Source organism: Quercus robur, chromosome 10 (assembly GCF_932294415.1).
Source record: "Quercus robur chromosome 10, dhQueRobu3.1, whole genome shotgun sequence".
Lineage (NCBI taxonomy): Eukaryota > Viridiplantae > Streptophyta > Magnoliopsida > Fagales > Fagaceae > Quercus > Quercus robur.
This window is the reverse complement of record NC_065543.1, coordinates 33,345,050-33,363,927: the sequence shown is the minus strand read 5'-3', so window position 1 is coordinate 33,363,927 and position 18,878 is coordinate 33,345,050. Positions and strand designations below refer to the sequence as shown.

Here is an 18,878-nt window from a genome sequence, read left to right as displayed (position 1 = left end):
GGTCCTCTTCTCAAATAAGAGCTGAGCTAACGACCGTTGAGGATACTACTAAGTAGAGGGAGAGTTCTTCACCGAGCTTAGACGGATTGAGTAGCGTTGGAGACGTAAGGTATGCTTTTAGCTCCTCGAAGGCTTTCTAGCATTTGTTGATCCATTCAAAGGCTGTCTTTAGTGTTTTGAAGAATAGTAAACATTTGTCCATCACTCTAGAGACAAACTTGTTGAGGGTTGCAACCCTCTCGTTCAAACTTTGTACCTTCTTGATGTTCTTTGGAGGTGCCATCTCCAATATAGCTTGAATTTTGTCAAGGTTGGTCTTGATACCCCGTTGGGACACCATGAAGCCACGAAACTTTCTTGATGAAACTTCGAATACACATTTGCTGGGATTAAGCTTCATGTTGTAGAGATGAAGGGTCTCGAACGTTTTTGAAGGTTGTTTAGGTGGTGATTGTCCTTCTTGCTTTTCACTATCATGTCATCCATGTATACTTCAACATTTCATCCAATCTTCTAAGCAAACATCTTATTCATGAATCTTTGATACGCCGCCCCTGCGTTCTTTAGTCTAAACGGCATGACCTTATAGCAAAAGAGGCCTTCGCTTATGACAAACGAAGTCTTCTCTTGGTCAGATTTGTCAAGCTTAATCTATAGGAGTGGATAGCTATCCTTCGGGCAGGCTTTGTTCAAGTCAGTGAAGTCCTCACACATTCTCCACTTGCCGTTTGCTTTTTTGATCATTACCATGTTAACCAACCACTCTGGGTAGTATACTTCTCAGATGAAGTCTACTTCTAGTAGCTTGCGAACTTTTTCAGTCATGGCTTTATCTCTTTTTTGGGCGAAGACTCTTTTCTTCTACCGCATAAGAGGGAAGAATGGAGAGACATTGAGCTGATGAACCATGGTACTTGAATCAATTCCCCGCATGTCCTCACTGCTCTAAGCAAAGATGTTTAGGTTGCTCCTTAAGAAGAGGGTGAGCTCCTTGCAGACTAAAGGTTTGCTTGCGTGCCAATACAAGTGATTCATCCCGGGTAGTTGTCATCTAGGGAGATCTCTTCTAGGGCCTTTGTCGGCTCTACTGTGACTTGTCATTCTTCAATGTTTAACGTCTACAAATGATCATCCATTTCTAACATAGCTATATAGCATTCATGAGTTGCCATTTGGTTTTCACGTGCTTCCCTTATCTTGTACTCTGTCAGGAACTTTACTAGCAAATGGTAAGTAGAGGTGGCTACTTTCCATGCATTGAGTGTAGGCCGGCCGATGATGGCATTATAGGCAAAAGAGTAGTCAACAACCAAGAAGGTGATTTCCTTGGTGAACTGCTAAGGATAAGTGCCAATGGTCACTGGTAAGGTGATGGTTCCAACGGGGAAGACTTTAGTACCACTAAATCCTACGAGTGGCATGTCCGACAGCAGAAGCCGCTCCTTTTCAATACTCATCTGTTGAAAGGCAGGTTAATAAAGGATGTCAACTGAGTTTCCATTGTCTACTAGGACCCATCAAGTATTAAAGTTGGCTATTAATAGGCTGATGTCTAAGGCATCATCATGAGGATGGTGGAGTCGTCAGGCATCGTCTTCTGTGAAGTTAATGGTTGGGCCATAAACCCTTGCCAGTTTAGGCAGATGATTAGTGATCTGCATAGTCTGCATCATTCACAAGTAAGTCTTTCTTGCTTTCTTGGACGAGCCGGCCATCGTAATTCCTTCTACAATTACAAGTATCTTTCTAAGGGAGACTCTTGGTTTCTCTTCAGCTTGTCGATTGGGTTCCAGACCCTTTGGTGGGTTTTCTCTGTCTCTTTCTTTCTCAACGAATCATTGTAATTTCGCTTGTTTAATGAGAGCCTCTATTTGTTGTTTTAGGTTATAGCAATCGGAAGTGTCATGCCCATGGTTCCGATGGAAACATCAGTACTTGTTCCTTGGTCTTTTGTTCAGATCACCCTTTAGCTTGTCTGGCAACATTAGTGCTCGGTCATTCCGTATTGACATGAAGACTTGGCCAACGGTATTCAGCAGGGTGGAATTTTCCATCCTGCCAGGTGGGGGTCTTGATCTTCTCTCGTCCCTTCGTTTGTTCGTTTAAGCATACTTCCTTCCTCTGTCTTGACAAGAGTCATCTTGCCTTTCCCTTTTCTTCGATCTGCCTCCTCGGGCCATCATGGCGTCCTCAGCATTCATATACTTAGTGGCCTTGTATAACAGATCGTCCATTATCTTCGGGTCATTCTTCTAAATGGAAAAAAGAAACTCTCCGAATTGGAGCCCATTAGTAAAAGTCATAACCAAAACCTTGCCGTTGGCCTCATCAATTAGTAGAGCCTCTTTATTGAATCGAGTCACGTAAGATCTCAAGCATTTGTCCTCCCGTTGTTTGATGTTTAGCAAGCTTGCCAAAGACCTCTTGTACCTCTGTCCTTCGATGAAGTGGGTGACAAATTGTCCGCTCAACTCCTTGAAAGTAGAAACGATATTAGGGGTTAGCTTACTGAACCACACTCTTACGGGTCCCTTGAGCGTGGTGGGGAACGCTCTGAACATGAACTCGTCTAGAACTCCTTATAGATGCATTAGGGTCTTGAATGCCTCTAGATGGTCAAGTGGATCCTTTGATCTGTCGTACACTTTGACATGCGACATCCGGAACTTGGCTGGAAGAGGGAAGGAGGTGACCTGCACTGTGAAGGGTGAGTCAGTCCATTGGACTAGTTCATCCAAGTTAGTAGACGCTTGCCCTCTCATGGCATTTATCATCATGTCTATCTCCTCTTTCATCATCTGCATGTCATGTGCCATGCACATTGTGTCAGTATCCTTTTGTCATTCTTGCCTGCTGGCCGCATTGCTTTCTTCCTAATCTTCCCTCTCTTATCAATCTCCCGTCGGGGGGTGGCTATTGTTTTGCTCTTCATTGTCCCGTTCATCATGCTGGTCATCATGGCGTCATTCGTACCTCTGGGTTAGTTGCTACTCCAACTCCCGATTGCACTTGGTGAGCCGTTCAACCACGGTGGTGAGGGTTTGCACTTGTCTTTCTAGGACCATATAACTCTTTTGTCTCAGAAGCGGCGATATGATGAATCACTTGAATTCCCACAAACGACACCAACTGATGATGCACAAAAATCGTTAGTGAGTTGATAGTCCTCACATGCATTGATTGTGTACCTACAAAAGAAGTACTAGTGTGGTGTCGGCCAAAAACCCTCCGATGGTTAAGTTAGTGACTGAAGAATCTCCATGACTCAAGGATACTAGAGCTAGGAGAATTTTCATGTACCTGTGGTAGGAGGAGGCTTGATGCTTATATAGTAGTGTAGGGCTAACCAAGATCCCATGAGTATAGGGTTTTTCCTTGTATGAAGGATATTGAGTTAATGTTTTGAGATCTCAGGACCTTATTTCCCATATTGGAAGGATACGAGCATGTGAAGGGATCTTTGGACGTGATGTGCAAGTTATTTCCTTGTAGGGGTTGATGAGTGGTGTGTACGAAAAGTATTGCGGGACCCACGGCTCAACTGTCGAGTTTAGAAGCATTTGCCCGTCTAGCTTACCTCTTCATCCATTGGGTTTGTTTGCCCTTACTCATGGGGTGCGTGAGTCACCTGTTAGGCTAACCCAAAGGGGTCTCCGATGGGTTCCAAAAAGCAGACGGGTCACTAGAGGATTTTATCCTGAGGAATCGAAAGTAAAGTTCGTTCGTCTAGATGAATAAGGAAAGCTTCTCTGGACAAAAATGCCTTTATCAATACTAGTCAATGAAAAAAAAGAAAATATTAGAAGGAAAATTTATACTAAATTTATGAAAACATGCATGCTATAGTGCTTGTTTGGCATATCTTATTTTCATTGGTTCATTTAAGTTATTCAAAAGTATAATTGTACCTATAAAATGTAATGTTTAAAAAAAAAATTGTACATAAGTTAACAAAAATTGAATTAGCTCAAAAAACTAATTGGCAAACATGAATATGGATCTGATATTGAAAATATTTATATTTGAAAATTACATATTATATAGTCAGACACTTCAGCAACAAGGGTAAAACGGTCTTTTCTTCAAGGAAATATCATACCCATCCCAGGCTTCCATATGGACCACTAGAAATGGATTATTATCACACAATTGTCATTTAAATACCCCTTAGTCTCAAGGGCAAGATTGTCAAATACATAAGTTTGGCTGAAGGCACGACTAGAGTACATCCTAGCCAAGGCAAGGTACAATGCATAAGAAAAACGATCGTACAGTAAGACACAAATACAAGGGCTAGCTCATTATGATGTAAGCTCATTGGTCACAAGACGCCAATACAGACAAGAGAATAGTGGATACCATTTCTGTTAGGTCCAACGGACTTTGTGTTGGCAACAAATGACAAAAGATTGAGTTTTGTTGAAGTTTTAATGTAAATTAAAAAGTCCAAGACAAAAGCCCAATATTTGCTAAAGAAAACTAAGTTTCTATATGTTCAACTACAAGTTCAAGCAATCAAGATGAGTTCAAATCCTAATTCTACTGATCGAGAATCACAGATTTAATTTTTCAGATTTGATATGATTTATTAAGTCTATGGTACATGTGAGTTTTTGTAACCCTAATGGAAAGCCTAAATAAAGGCTCATTAAGCATGGTTTAATAACAGGTTAGAGAGGTAGAAACCCTAAACTTTTTCAGAAAGTGGATTTAAGTCTCCATCTATTCAACCCGTGAGAATTCAAGAGCATATAGAGAAAAATCAATACGGTGTTGGTGTTGCCATAGTGCAAATCTTGTATGAAGCCATAGAATAATCCAGTCTACAATAGTTGTTGGTTTAAACTTTCAAGTGGATTTTTTGGAGTCATAAACGGAGAGTTTGTGTGAAATCTGTTAACCACAATTACTAATTACAATCTTTGAGCATGGACCTTAAAGTCACTAACAGGGGAGTTATGTGCAACGGTCCTAAGTCTGTGAATTTGGAGCTATGAATGGTCATGTTAGTAAGTACTATATGAGGCAGCAATAGATTTAGTGTTAAGTCTATTATACAAACTTCAGTTCTATTAATGGATATATTGCCTTAAGGATTATTTAGGTTAAATCATCCCCATTTTTTTAACTATAGAACAGTTAGTTTCATCAGTTTTCCTAGTTTACCATATTGCTGACTTTTGTTATTTTCGTTGGATTTACTATTTATTGCTTTATTGGTGACATATTTAACATATGAAAATTAACTTGGAAATCAATCTGAAGCCGTAACTGGTTAATTATTTAAAGTTGATTAATTTCGCTGTAAAATCAACTAAGGAGTCTAAAAACCCTAATAATTTCCAACTGAATACCAAGGACTGTTGCTTAACTTGCCAACAAAGAATAGCGTGGCACAGGATCCAAAGAATGTTGTACCCAATTTTGTAATATAGTAGTAACCATAGGCATTTAGCACCTATGGAAGGATTAGCACCTCACTTGGCCTATAAAAGGAGAATGACTAACTTTCACCAAAGGGAAAAATCTTGTATGAGGTGGGCTCATGAGACCCATGTTTCACTGACATGTGGGTCCCACATGTCAATGAGACATGGATCTCATGAGCCCGTCTCAGGAGATACTTTTTCTCACCAAAGGAGGAAGTAAGGCACCAGAAAAGGAGAAGTGAGTAGTGAGAGAAGAAAAACAAGTGAGCCTTTTGTACCCAAGAGAGTGTAGTCTTTTCAATTGAATATACAATATCTGGGAGCAAATGATTTCTCTACTCTAACCATGGTTTTTTACCCTATTTTCTTTTGGGGTTTTTCACGTTAATCATTGTGTTCATGAATATTTAATTCTTATTTTCATCCCAACACCACAACCAACTTCGTTAGCCATTGATGCACTGCATGTTAATCGCACCCAAGTGTACAATTAGTGAATAACTATTGACCAATATTATCATAATTTCTTTTTTAACCTAACTACCATGTAGTCATGTACATACAACAAGTTGACGAACTATGTCATTAGTATTTACATTTATCATATAGAACTTTAGCATATAAATATTGAAATATACATTGAAAATGGGCCAATTAAAAAAATTTTAAGTTTAAATTTCAAAATAAAGACATGGCAAATAGGTTAGGTTATATAGGTTTGGTTTTAACCTAAATCTAGTCAAAATTTGGTATGGGTAAAAAATTGGGCCAAAATGGGCAAATGCCCTTTTTGTGCAAAACAATTAGCTTTCTGCCCCCTTTCCTAAACTAATTAGAGAAATGCCCCTCTTTTGTAACTCGATTTTCTCAAAAATTGAGTTTCAATGAAAAACTTGATTTGTAGAAAATTGAGTATGGGGCGATCAAACTTAAAAAAAAAAAAAAAAAAAAAAAAAAAAAAAAAAATGCATGGAACTCGAGTTCGTGGAGCTCAAGTTCCATAAAAAACACCACTATAGGTATTTAAAACGCCACTATAGGGCTCCCTATGAAGCAATCAGACCTAAGAAAAAAACTTGAATGTTATAATGCCACTATAGGGCTCCCTATGGAGCGATCAGACTCAAGAAAATACCTTACATGTTAAAACGCCACTGTAGGGCTTCCTATGGAGCAATCAAACTTAAGAAAAAACTTGCATGTTTTAAAACGCCACTAAAGGGCTTTAAAAAATTGCATGGAACTCGATTTCATGGAGCTCGAGTTCTTGAATTTTTTTTTTTTTTTTTTTTTTTTTTAAATTTTCAGTTTGCTATAACTCAATTGTCTAAAAATCGAGTTTCAAAACAGGGGCATTTTCCTAATTAGTTTGGGAAAATGGATAAAACGCTGAGTTTTTTTGCATGAAAAAGGCATTTGCCCATGTTCCCCTAAAAAATTGATCAAACTAAAAACGAGTTACTATTCTTATTAGTCGTACTTTTTTTTTTTTTTTTTGATGAATCAATGGATCCGAATCCGGTTTTATTGAATTTAGCTGTACTTGAGGTTTTAAAATCCTTTACACGAAGACAAAGTAGATCCATGGCTTACACAACACGTAACAAAGTGATATATTTTGTCGGTATGGTGTTTTGATATAGAAGTTTTTCGCATCAATTTTGTGTAAGGATCTAATATTAAACTGATTGAGAACTTATAAAGAAACTTACCAAAAAAAAAAAAAAACCCTCGATCATTTAGACAACTGAAACTCGGCCACGTACGGATTGACAAACTAGACAGGTAGATTAGCATGAATTTAGATGTGAACATCTCACTGATACTACAACTCTCAGAAAATGCAAATCGAGTTATCTTGTCCATTCAAAGAAGATTTGAGTTCACATCATGCATTCATTGGCAACAAACAACTGCAGGATGAGAAACAAGATAGATTTGGTGTAGCGTTCATATAGGTATATGATTGAAATTGAAATATATACCAATAATTTAAAATGTTATGTAATTACTAATTATTATTATGCTATGGAATGTGCTGGTTAATAAAATATTATATATATAAAAACTAGAGTTGATATTTCAATGACGTATGATTGAAATTGAATAACAGATCATACCAGAAAATAAAAATAAAAATAAACTCAAAAAGAAATTGAATAACAGATATAATAGGTCATAAATTTGTATAAACATACCAAACCCCCCTTGAAGTTCATCAAAACAATATCCCTCCTCAAATATATGTATAAACTACACTTATCTTTGATGGTTGTGATAAATAAGTCCATGCTTGGATTTCTTAATAGAATATTCAATTTTTCTGAAATAATGTTCCTATCAAAACTATGGAATATGTATAGTGGCGGTTCTAGGAATTTTTTTAGGATGGTCACTGAGAAATTTAAATTATACAAAATCTAATAAAGCGATAACTTGAATATTTGCTACAATTGCGAGTTCAGTCACAACCACAATATTTTTCTTAGTACCATTTTTTAAGGAAAAATGAAATTATAGATTATTTTATTGAATAGGTTGAACGATCTACAAATTTGAATGATTAACAATTTTTATCTTTTTGTTTTATAATAGGCTTTTGTTGAATAATTTGTTCACTTGTTGTTGTTTGATCTTGTCTTATTTTTGTTTGGTTTATGTTTGTTGTTATTTAGGCTAATATTTATTGTTATTATTTAGGATTTTTTTTTTTAATTTATAAAAGGGATTAAGGATTATGTTTGGGGAGTGGAATTAATTTTGTAGTAATACTACATCCACAACATTTTTACAATAAATTTTATGCAAAAAACTGTTATTGGTGGGTAAAAAAATAATATCAGTATTGGGGTCAAATTAGAATTAGAAACAGCTTACTACATTGAGTTTGTTGTGAAATTATTGTGAAATTATTTTTAAAATGTTATGTATTAGAATGTAATATTACTCTTATTTTTGTTGAATCCAAATTTTTGTAATTCTCAAGTCAGGTTATTCAACATTTTTATAATGGTAGTAATAATAGGTTAGTTAAGAATACAATATTTTTTTAGCAAGTGTATATATACATTTTTTTGCAAGTCAGGTGCAAGTCAGGGTGGTCCTATGACCACCCTAACTTGCATGTGGAGCCACCAGTGAATGTGGACCAAATGACACTCCGTCCCTCGAGGTTTGTATAAATAGGAAAACTCTTAGGTAGTCCTATAGTATATTAAAATGATGTTCTATTTTCTCACATTTATGGTGGACCCATCATGAATTTAATGAGCGGAATCCACCATGAATATGAGATGAGGGAGTACCATTCTCCGTGCTTTGGGAGTATCTAAGAATTACTCATATAAATAATAGTCTTTTCTTTGAGATTTCTATAAATGAGTAGGAAACTTAAAAAAAAAAAAAAAAAAAAAAAAAAAAAAAAAAAAAAAACACTCTTATTGAAGTAATAGTGTGAGAATTGAGAAATTATGAACTTATTTGTTGTATTTATATAAAACTTAAAACTCGAGGAAGTGTTTTATATAAAAAAATTTAGGGGAGATTACCATTTCAATAAAACTTAAGGGACAAAAGTATAATTTATCAAAAAATCAAAAGAACAAGAATGAAAGGGCTAAGGAGGCACCTAGTGGGAGCAACCACAATATATATTATTTTAGGGGCTTCGATGCAATTTTTATTGTATAATTACTCGACAAGATTTCGTGTCCTAATTGCTGATAATTACTTTCTAAAAAAAAAAAAAATTGCTGATAATTAGAAAGAAAATAATGTCATTAAGTCCCAAATGAAACATATTTCAGTCACCATTCAATGCGTGCATCTTCCCATCCATACAAGTTATAACTACCCAACTCATGATATTGGTGACTTTGGGGTGGGTTGCAAGTCTGTGCACTCAACTAATTATTGATTTTTACTCAAAAAAAAAAAAAAAAAAACTTAAAAATTGATTTATTGGTTGGTTCGAGCATTTTCATATATTATTATAAATTCTATTAAACGAGAGGAGAGAAAAGTTAATAGGTGTTTTAATAGTATTTGTTTAAGAAATATGTTTTAAAAAAAATTATGAGAAAAAAAAAATTGATATTTTTCACAACTTTTATATTTTCCGTAAAAATAGTATCAAATTTTTTCTAAAATAACCTATTAACAAATACTTTAAATAAACCTATTAAGAAAACCCACAAACGAAATGAAAAGGAAAAATACAAAACACAAGTAAGAGGAGCCCAATTCAAAGTTACCGGGAAACATAAAATGTAAGTCACGGCTATTCATTAAATATTATAAATATAGTATATGGTTATGTTCGGAGAACAATTTAGGAATCTCTTTTGAGTAGAGAGGCCCAAGCTTCGTGAAGCTTACCGGCTCTCTCTCTCTCTCTTTCTCTCTCCATTAAAAAGCTTAACCTTGCTTCATTGGAAAACAAACAACATCCTTTGTTCACTCTTTTCTGTCTCTCAAAATGAAGAATAAACAACAACAAGCAGCCTCGCCGACCTCAATTCAAAAGCTCTTCAATGCCCAAATGCACCTCCATAACCTTGTCTCTTATCTTCTAATCTTTTGCTCCGGTTTAGCCCTTGGACTCACACTCAGTTTCTATCTGAAAGATTTCCCCTTCAACTTGCAGCTCAACCAGTTCCTATCTCCAACATCACCCCCTGTCCTGATTTCATTGAAAACCAAGAATCTCACCCGAGTTGGATTAAAAGAATACTTAAAACCACCAGATGTTATGCACGATATGGAGGACAAAGAGTTGCTATGGAGAGCTTCCATGGTGCCTAGGATACGTGAATTACCTTTCAATCGCACACCAAAAGTTGCATTCATGTTTTTGACAAAAGGGGCTATGCCATTAGCTCCACTTTGGGAGTTGTTCTTTAAAGGACACGAAGGTCTCTATTCTATATATGTGCATCCAAATCCTTCTTTCAACGGAACAGTGCCTCAAGGTTCGGTTTTTCATGGCCGGAGGATCCCAAGTAAGGTCAGTAGATATGCATGCGCATACATACATACATACATATTCTTTGCACTTATTCATGTATTTTAACAAAGCGAGGGTATTTTTTTTTTTTAATTAAAAAAAAAAAATCAATCAACCGCATACTATAGAGAGTTATTATTCATAAATGTCAATTTCAAGGAAAGCACCCTCCAATTAATATATAGAATTTTCAGCAAATAATAATAATAATAATAATATATACAACTTGCAAGAACTTGTCAACACAGTTAAAGTTTGGGTCTAAATCTGCAGTGCATTTTACCTGTTCCAGCGCATCAGAATAAGAATACAGAATTCAATCCAATATAACATCCCATTTTTCCTTCGTAGATTTCCAAACATGTACATATATACTTATATAACCCCAAATGCAAGTCTTGGGTTTGCGCTTATCTTGGAGCTAGCAGTGCCAAACTTAATGCACACTTTTCAAAGAAAAAAAAATACTTGTTAATGTTTTATTAGTTTACACATAAAATTCATTGTTAAAGTTTTATAAGTTTACACATAAAATTTCATTGTTGTTGTGTGTGCTTTTTTATTATTTTATTATTTATAATATATGTGTACAATTTGGCTTTAATTTAAAAAAAAACGTAATAACATTATTTAATAAAACAATAAATTCATCTTAATTACTGCTGTAGGGCCATTTGTAAACAAAATAGTTTACCTTTTCTTTTGCCTCGGGTTTGTACTTTCTAGTTTCTACAGCTTTTTAATAAAAGTAGAATTGAATTTTCTTTATGTTGAGATCAAGAAGGGGCACCTCGTTAATTGAAAAATGTGATAGGATATATATATATATATATATATATTATAGAATCATAGCATGCCTTGTGATGGAGATTAGTTATACATGCATGTGATACCGTGTGAATCATGAAAGTGAAAACACATGCGATGTAGCGAATATAAGATATCTTTGGGTCCATGAAATGGGAGCGTCTCATTTACTGTATCAGCATATGATGTAGCATTTGTTACATAAGAGCACTAGCATTGGGGTGTAAACACCCCTCAGATGTTATTTTACATCTAAAATTTAAAAAATGTTACTCCATCCAGTATGGTTTCTTAAAAAATTTTAGAACCTATAAACAATTGGTTCTTATATATAAAACTTCTGAACAGTTTGGTTCTTATATATAGAACCAACTGTTCACTTGCTCCGTCCAAGTATAAAAAATCATTGTTACGTTTCTAGCCTAATAATAGAGATTAATTTTTTATGGATTAGACATAACACCTTCTCATTTATTGAATTGTTCAATGAAAAAAATTTAGCTCAAAATTGGTTTGTAACTATTTTCCTTCAATTCATTGTATCACTATTAAAAAGATCATGCATGTATAGTTTTAGTTATATGACTTTTTTAAGAAGAAAGTTTGGTTACAAATGGCTAGGGGTTTGCACTAAAACATTAATATAGTTACATATTTTGAAAACCTAATACTTAGATTATATGTCATTTATGTTCTAAAAAGACATATTAAATTTTGTGTCAATCGGATGTTATTAAATATTTGATTTATAAACAATTTTTTTATGCAAAATTTAAGACTACAAAAACATGGAATTTAAAATTTTGATTGATGAAATAGTTATTAATATTTAATCTTCTTGAAATTTTGTATGTATGAAAAATTTAATAAGAAAATGCAATTCAATAGTGAATTTGTCAAAATTCATATTCAATAAAAATATAATGAGTACAAGTTGTGGTCAAACTCTATTTTTGTTTTATTTATAAATTAACAATTAGTGAGTTGAAGAAGATAATTTTAAACTGGTTTAGAGCTAAATTATGTTATTCTTCATTCCCATCAAAGATGGACTTCACGAAACTTTATCATATAAACTAGTTGATAGTTTCGGTGAATATCTTGTCTTGTAATTATATTAATAGGTTTATTTGTATAAAATATTTATTAATGATATTGTGTCTCTTCGTTTGATATTCAAATCATCTTGCGTCAGTAGGCAACAATAACGTTGATCAATCCTAGGTTGTATCTAGGAACATCTCTGCTCTACAATAATATATTTTTGGTCATCGGCCCACCACTAATACGTACTGGTCTTAACGTTTGTTTTCTAATAATAATTTTTTTTAGAATCAAATACCTGATTTAAACGTTTTTGTACCTAATTAAGTTGTACGTAAGGGTTCCTGAAGACGTGTCAGGCTTGATGAACAATATTAATTCATGACTTATAATTTGGCTAATCATATTTCGACACATTATAAACAATATTCGTTATTCGAACTGATCATGACCGCATGAGTTATCAGGGGATAACTTGTGGAGTGCAATTTGAGAAAGTCGAATAATAATAAAATATACCTAAGCTTAAAATCCTTCTTTCTTTCTTTTTTTCTTGGTAATCAAGCTTAAAATCTTAATTTAGGGGTAAGATATTAATTTGATGTATTAAATATATAATTTGATAAATAATACTAACTAAACTAAGGATAATTTTATATAGAAAATTGAATATTATAGTTGAAGCAAAATTATAACAAAAAGAAATATAAACATATTATTATTTTAAAAAGATACTTACTTTCTCTCGAGACATAATTATGTAAGACTGTAATCTAATTTTTAATTTTTTTTATCTTGTTTTAAAGAGGGATAGATTTTATTTGGTGTGTGGCTTTGTCAGAGATTGATTTACAAGGGTTAATCATCATTAATGATTTAACACATTTGCAATATTTTTTTTGGAAACATTTTAATGTTTCAATTGGGTTAGGTTTCTATTGGTCTTGTATTTTGGAAGCATCGTTAGAGATGAAAAAGAAAATACTAAAGATACTACCAAATGTTCATAATATGATGTGCCAATCTATATATTTATATTTATATCTATATCTATATATATTAATAGGTAAAACTGAGAGAAAATCCAATTAAATTTTAAATTGGATTTCAATTGTTGTCTAATTTTGCGTCACGTATCCTATTTGAGGTTTTTTTTTTTTTTTTTTTTTTTTTAAATTTTTTGTTCTAAGTGAGTTAATGATATGCAAAAGATGAAAGGTCTAACATAAATAAATCATCAAAAACTCTATAAAGAAAAAAAAGAAAGAGTAAACTCATGTATATATCCAAAAGAAATCAAAATAAACAAATAAGAAAGAAAGAGAGAGTATAATTTGAATCAATATATGTGTGTAATTGTAATTTTTTATTAATTGTACCGTGCATATGCACTGGTTATATACTGGTTATATGTACATCACTATCAGTTTCTTTAAGACCTTCTTTCCTCTTCTCGTGTGTTAAAAAAGAGTGATTATTGTCATAAAGTTTTGGGGTAGGGTCTTTTTTCCTTGGGGTTGAAGTTTTGTATGGTAGGGGCCTTGGGCCGTCCCTGTGCCTTATCATAAATTATCCCAATTTAAATGATTACTGTTGCTCTTATTTTTTATTTTCCTTATTTTCTAATAAATTATTCCAGAAATAATTTATTTTTCTTCAATAGTCATCAAATGGAGTAATCTTACTTACATTAGCCATAAAGTCAGCTGGATTATCCCATTGTTTAGGTTCTCACTTCATCATAAATTATCTTTCTGGATGTTTTTATACTTACATTAGCCATAAAGTCAGCTGGATGATTTAGGTTCTTACTTTATTTTTAGGTAAAATGGTTTTCCAACTAATACTTTACGTACCTCACCAATTAATTTCCCCAAGAATTACCTATAAATATAATGGAACACAAAGAGTGAGGTAATGTAAGAACCTAAAAATTGGTGAGGTACGTAAAGTATTACAATGCTACTCTATGGCTAATTTCGTGTCCTTCTCCTTTACAATGCTACTCTATTTTATCACTTGGTCGAATCCACTGAATTTCGTGTCCTTGTTAATGTATTATTATTGCCTTCGGGTTTACGCTGTGGTAGCAATCTGTTTCATTCATTGCTTTGATTCTACTCCTTTTGCAACTATATAAAGTAAAATTCCATTTATCCTCATTCTCCTACACCCTAACTTTCTACCTCTCCAACCAACTTTTCTAAATTCTTTTATTCGCTCAGTCCTCATGTTTCAAAAATTAGAGATGCCGGTAGCAAAAGTGTTCTTCTTTCTCTTTCGGTTAACCAAAGAAAGGCAACATTTTCTGGACCAACGCTCCATGGTATATCTCAAGGCCTTTTAAATTTCAATATGAGCCCCATTATTGGGCTCAATTTGAATTTTCAACTTGGGCCTGATTATTTAAGTTTTTTTTTGGGGGTACTTTAGCTCTATTATAGCATTTGCAATTTGCTCCACAAATAAGAGTAAGGGTAGGAATTCTATGAAATTTACTGCATGAACCTTGCAAATGAAGTATTGCTAATCATAAAAAAAAAACACATATATTGGGAAATGCAAAAACTACAAACTATTAATATGGTGAATGATTATTGGGAAAAATAAAATGATGTTAGTTGTGGGCATAAATGAGAAACTAGTAAGAATTTGACACGTCAATAATTTGTAAAAAGGTTTATGTACGTAGTATTACTCAAAAAAATAATGAGCGAATATAGGGGATACTACAAATTTTATTACATATAATTTACAAACTAATGTGTCATCAATAATTAAAAAAAAAAGTAATTCAGACATTTATATATTATGGTTTTGAAATCCATTAATTACATTCATTGTCATGTCATTTTGTATAATAGTATCTTTAGCGTTTTTATTTAAAAAAAAAAGTATTTTTTTAGAGTTTTTCAAAAGTAATTCAACATTTATTTATTATGATGTTAAAATGACACGATCACATTTAATACCAAATTGAACTTTTATAATGAAATTTATAATACTTTAAGCATTCTTCCAAATGTTAACCCTCTACTTACAATGATTCAGGCAGTGAGATGGGGAGAGTTCAACATGGTGAAAGCGGAGCGCCGCCTACTCGCCAACGCACTGCTCGACATATCCAACCAACGTTTTATCCTTCTCTCGGAGTCATGCATTCCTCTATTCAATTTCCCTACAATCTACAAATATCTCATGGGCTCAGAAAAGTCCTTTGTGGAGGCTTATGATTTGCCAGGCCCAGTGGGCCAAGGCCGATATGATCACAAAATGGAGCCCACAATTAAGCTCGAGCAATGGAGAAAAGGCTCACAATGGTTTGAGATGGACCGTGACCTTGCCATTGAGGTAATTTCAGACAAGAAATACTATGCAGTATTTGGAAGATATTGCAAGCCCTCTTGTTATTCAGACGAACACTATTTGCCCACATTTGTTAGTATCAAGTTTTGGAAGAAGAATTCAAATAGGACTTTGACTTGGGTTGACTGGTCCAAGGGTGGGCCCCATCCATCTAAGTTCATAAGAACACATGTTACTGTTGAATTTTTGAAGACACTAAGGAATAATGGTAGCGAATGTGAGTACAATGGAAAGACCACCAATACTTGCTATTTGTTTGCAAGAAAGTTCACTGCCCATGCCTTGGATAGGTTATTGAGGTTTGCTCCAAAGTTAATGCAATTTTAATTGATTTGCATAGGTAGTAGTAGTTGTTGTTGTTGTTGTCGTCGTTGTTGTTGATCATTCATTTATACATACACGAATGGGTTTAGGGCACAATAAGAAGTACATGTTGTAGAATACTTATAATGATTATTTTTTCTATTAATATTACATTAATTTTTTTTTTTATTCAGATGACTTGATTTATGAATTATTATTGTGCACATGGATACATAGTGGATGGAACAGCAACCAATAATTACGCATAGCAACTTCTATAGGATAGGAGGGATTTTTTTTTTTGTTAAGAATCAATATGAGGGAATTGATGGGACTGACGAACTCCCCTTCCTGGACGACCTTATCAAATATACTCGTCCACCTTGGCACAACACGAACGAACATAGGCAAATAATTAATAAGAGCATTCAATGCCTTAGGCAGTTACCAATCAAGTGGCAGACCATTGGAATCTCATCAAAACTCATATTCATGAGCCTTAAGGCGTTACAAAAAGGACACTAAAGCTACAATTAAGGCCCCAACGGCTAGAAACCATGAAGCTGTATATATACATACTGATCAGAGACAAACCGGGTACAGAGATTCATCCAAAAATACTCTTATATTCAGAACATTCTTATTATTCTCTAAAAAACTCCCACATATACTAATTTTGGCATTGGAGACGTTATGACAGGCACCACACCGGTGACCACCTTAAGGGAGCCATTGTTCTACATTTGCAGAGTTGGTGGCACGGATTTAGCTCCATCTAGATGAACCTAGAAGACTAACGATTTGCAGATCATCAATTTGGCGTTGTCTGTGGGGACGACATTTTCGCACTTAAGTTCGAAAGCGTGATTCTAGTTAATTCCTAAATTCAGTTGGAGTCCAACCAAGATCTTGCAACATTAGCCCTACAAATCTAGACACTTGCAGCTAGCGTGGAAGAACTCACCAGGCAGAACCAAGAGTTGAGGCTATGGCTTCAACAAGAGGAGAACCGATCTGAAGCCAATCTAGAAGATGAGGGAGATAGTCATAAAAGGAGCGACCGTCGAGGACCAACTACTCCAGATGAACCAAACTCGGATCTACTCCGAGAGATGAGAAAGGAAATGGATGAGCTGAGGAATGCCATTAAAGGGAAGACAGATCGAAGCCTAGATAGGATGGTCAAGATGACAGATTCACCTTTTACAGCGGCAGTCCTGGAATGTCCAGTACTGTCGAAATTTTGCCTGCCTCAGCTTGTACCGTTTGACGGATTTAAGGACCCACTGGACCACCTTAACACCTTCAAGATGATACTGGGCCTTCAATAGCCTCCTGACGAAATACTGTGTCGCTCTTTCCCTACCACTCTCAAAAGAGCTATAAGGGAGTGGTTCACGAAGTTACCAATATCGTCCATCGACAGCTTTAAGCAGTTGGGCAATGCCTTCTTATGCCACTTCGTTGGAGGACAACGCCCGAGAAGGCTCACAAATCACTTACTTACCATTAGACAAGGGGAGAAAGAGACCTTAAGGTCGTACGTGAAACGCTTCACTCGAGAGACTTTAGAGGTAGACAAAGCTAATGACAAGGTGCAGTTAACTACCTTTAAAGCTGGATTGAAATCTAGGGAGTTCGTGGTCTCACTCACGAAGAATCCTCCTAAGATGATGGCAGAAATGCTCCTAAAGGCACAGAAATACATAAACGCAAAAGACGCTTTAGCTGCGATAAAGGACATAGAAAAGACTAGTGAAAAAGGAAGGAAGGAGGACAACTGTAGAGGATGAAAAAGGGATCGCCCCGATCGTCAGCCTAGCGACGGGGTAAAAGGAAAAACGAAAAGGCTCCTCAAACGGTAAAATTTACACCTTTAGTTATGCTTGTTGACAAAATTTTGGCGCAGATTAAAGATAAGCACTACCTCAAATGGCCAAGGCCATTACATTCGTTACCTAATGTGCGTGACAAGAAAAAGTACTACCGTTTCCACAAGGATCACGACCACCACACAGAGGATTGCAAGGACCTAAAAGAGCAAATAGAGGAACTCATACAAAAAGGGAAACTGTAGAGGTTTGTGAAGAAGGAGGAATCTAGTAAGTCTTGAGACAATAACAAAAATCAGTGTGAAGCCTCTCCCAGAGACTAGGACCACACATTCCAACGTCCGCCAAGCGTGGTTGAAGAGATAAAAACAATCACAGGTGGACCATCCACTGGTGGGTCGATCAGATCCCTCAGGAAAGCATGTCAAAGGTAGGTAAACAGCGTCCACAGAATACCCCCCTTAAAGTAGAGACAAATGGATAGGGACATGTTTTTCTCAGAAGAAGATGTTAGGGGAGTGAAGCAACCTCATGATGACCCTTTAGTCATAATGCTCACAATAGAAGGATTCAATACTAAGAGAATCCTCGTAGATAATGGCTACTCCGTGGACATTATCTACCTCTCCGCTTTTCAGCAGTTGAAGCTAGATCCAGGAAGGATATACCCATTTGACTCCCCTCTTATCAGTTTCAGTGGAGACAGAGTGTATCTAAAAGGCATAGTGACATTGACGATCACAGTGAGGGCTTACCCAAGGTAACTGACTTGTCAATTGGACTTCTTGGTAGTAAACTGTCCTTTATCTTACAACGTGATCATCGGGAGGCCCACACTTAACCGTTGGAAAGCAGTCACGTCCACCTATTGCCTAAAAGTAAAATTCCCAACAGAAAACGGTGTAGGCAAGGTGAAAGGAGATCAAGTACTGGCCAGAGAATGATATCAGGCCATGTTAGCTACAAAAGAAAACCATACGTGGATGATCGAGGAGAAGGAAGAAGATAAAGTAGAAGCCCTGGAGATAGTGGAGTTGGTCGTAGGAGAAATAGCAAAGACGACTAGAATAGGGACGACTTTGAGTCTCGGGA

The 18,878-nt window shown here is 35.1% G+C and overlaps 1 protein-coding gene across 1 annotated transcript; it reads left to right on the top strand.

The window, feature by feature from the left end:
- Positions 1 to 9,775: 9,775 nt before the first annotated feature.
- LOC126703354 (glycosyltransferase BC10-like) lies at positions 9,776 to 16,143 on the top strand. The gene is made up of 2 exons (XM_050402317.1): positions 9,776 to 10,434; positions 15,337 to 16,143. Exons 1-2 carry the CDS (start codon positions 9,907 to 9,909, stop codon positions 15,976 to 15,978), a joined length of 1,170 nt encoding a protein of 389 aa, XP_050258274.1. The 5' UTR covers positions 9,776 to 9,906; the 3' UTR covers positions 15,979 to 16,143.
- The last annotated feature ends 2,735 nt before the right edge of the window (positions 16,144 to 18,878 follow it).

Coding starts and splice junctions, on each gene's coding strand:
- LOC126703354 (XM_050402317.1), top strand. CDS start 9,907: ATGAAGAATAAACAACAACAAGCAGCCTCGCCGACCTCAATTCAAAAG. Junction 10,435..15,336: donor GCCGGAGGATCCCAAGTAAG/GTCAGTAGATAT, acceptor ACAATGATTCAG/GCAGTGAGATGGGGAGAGTT.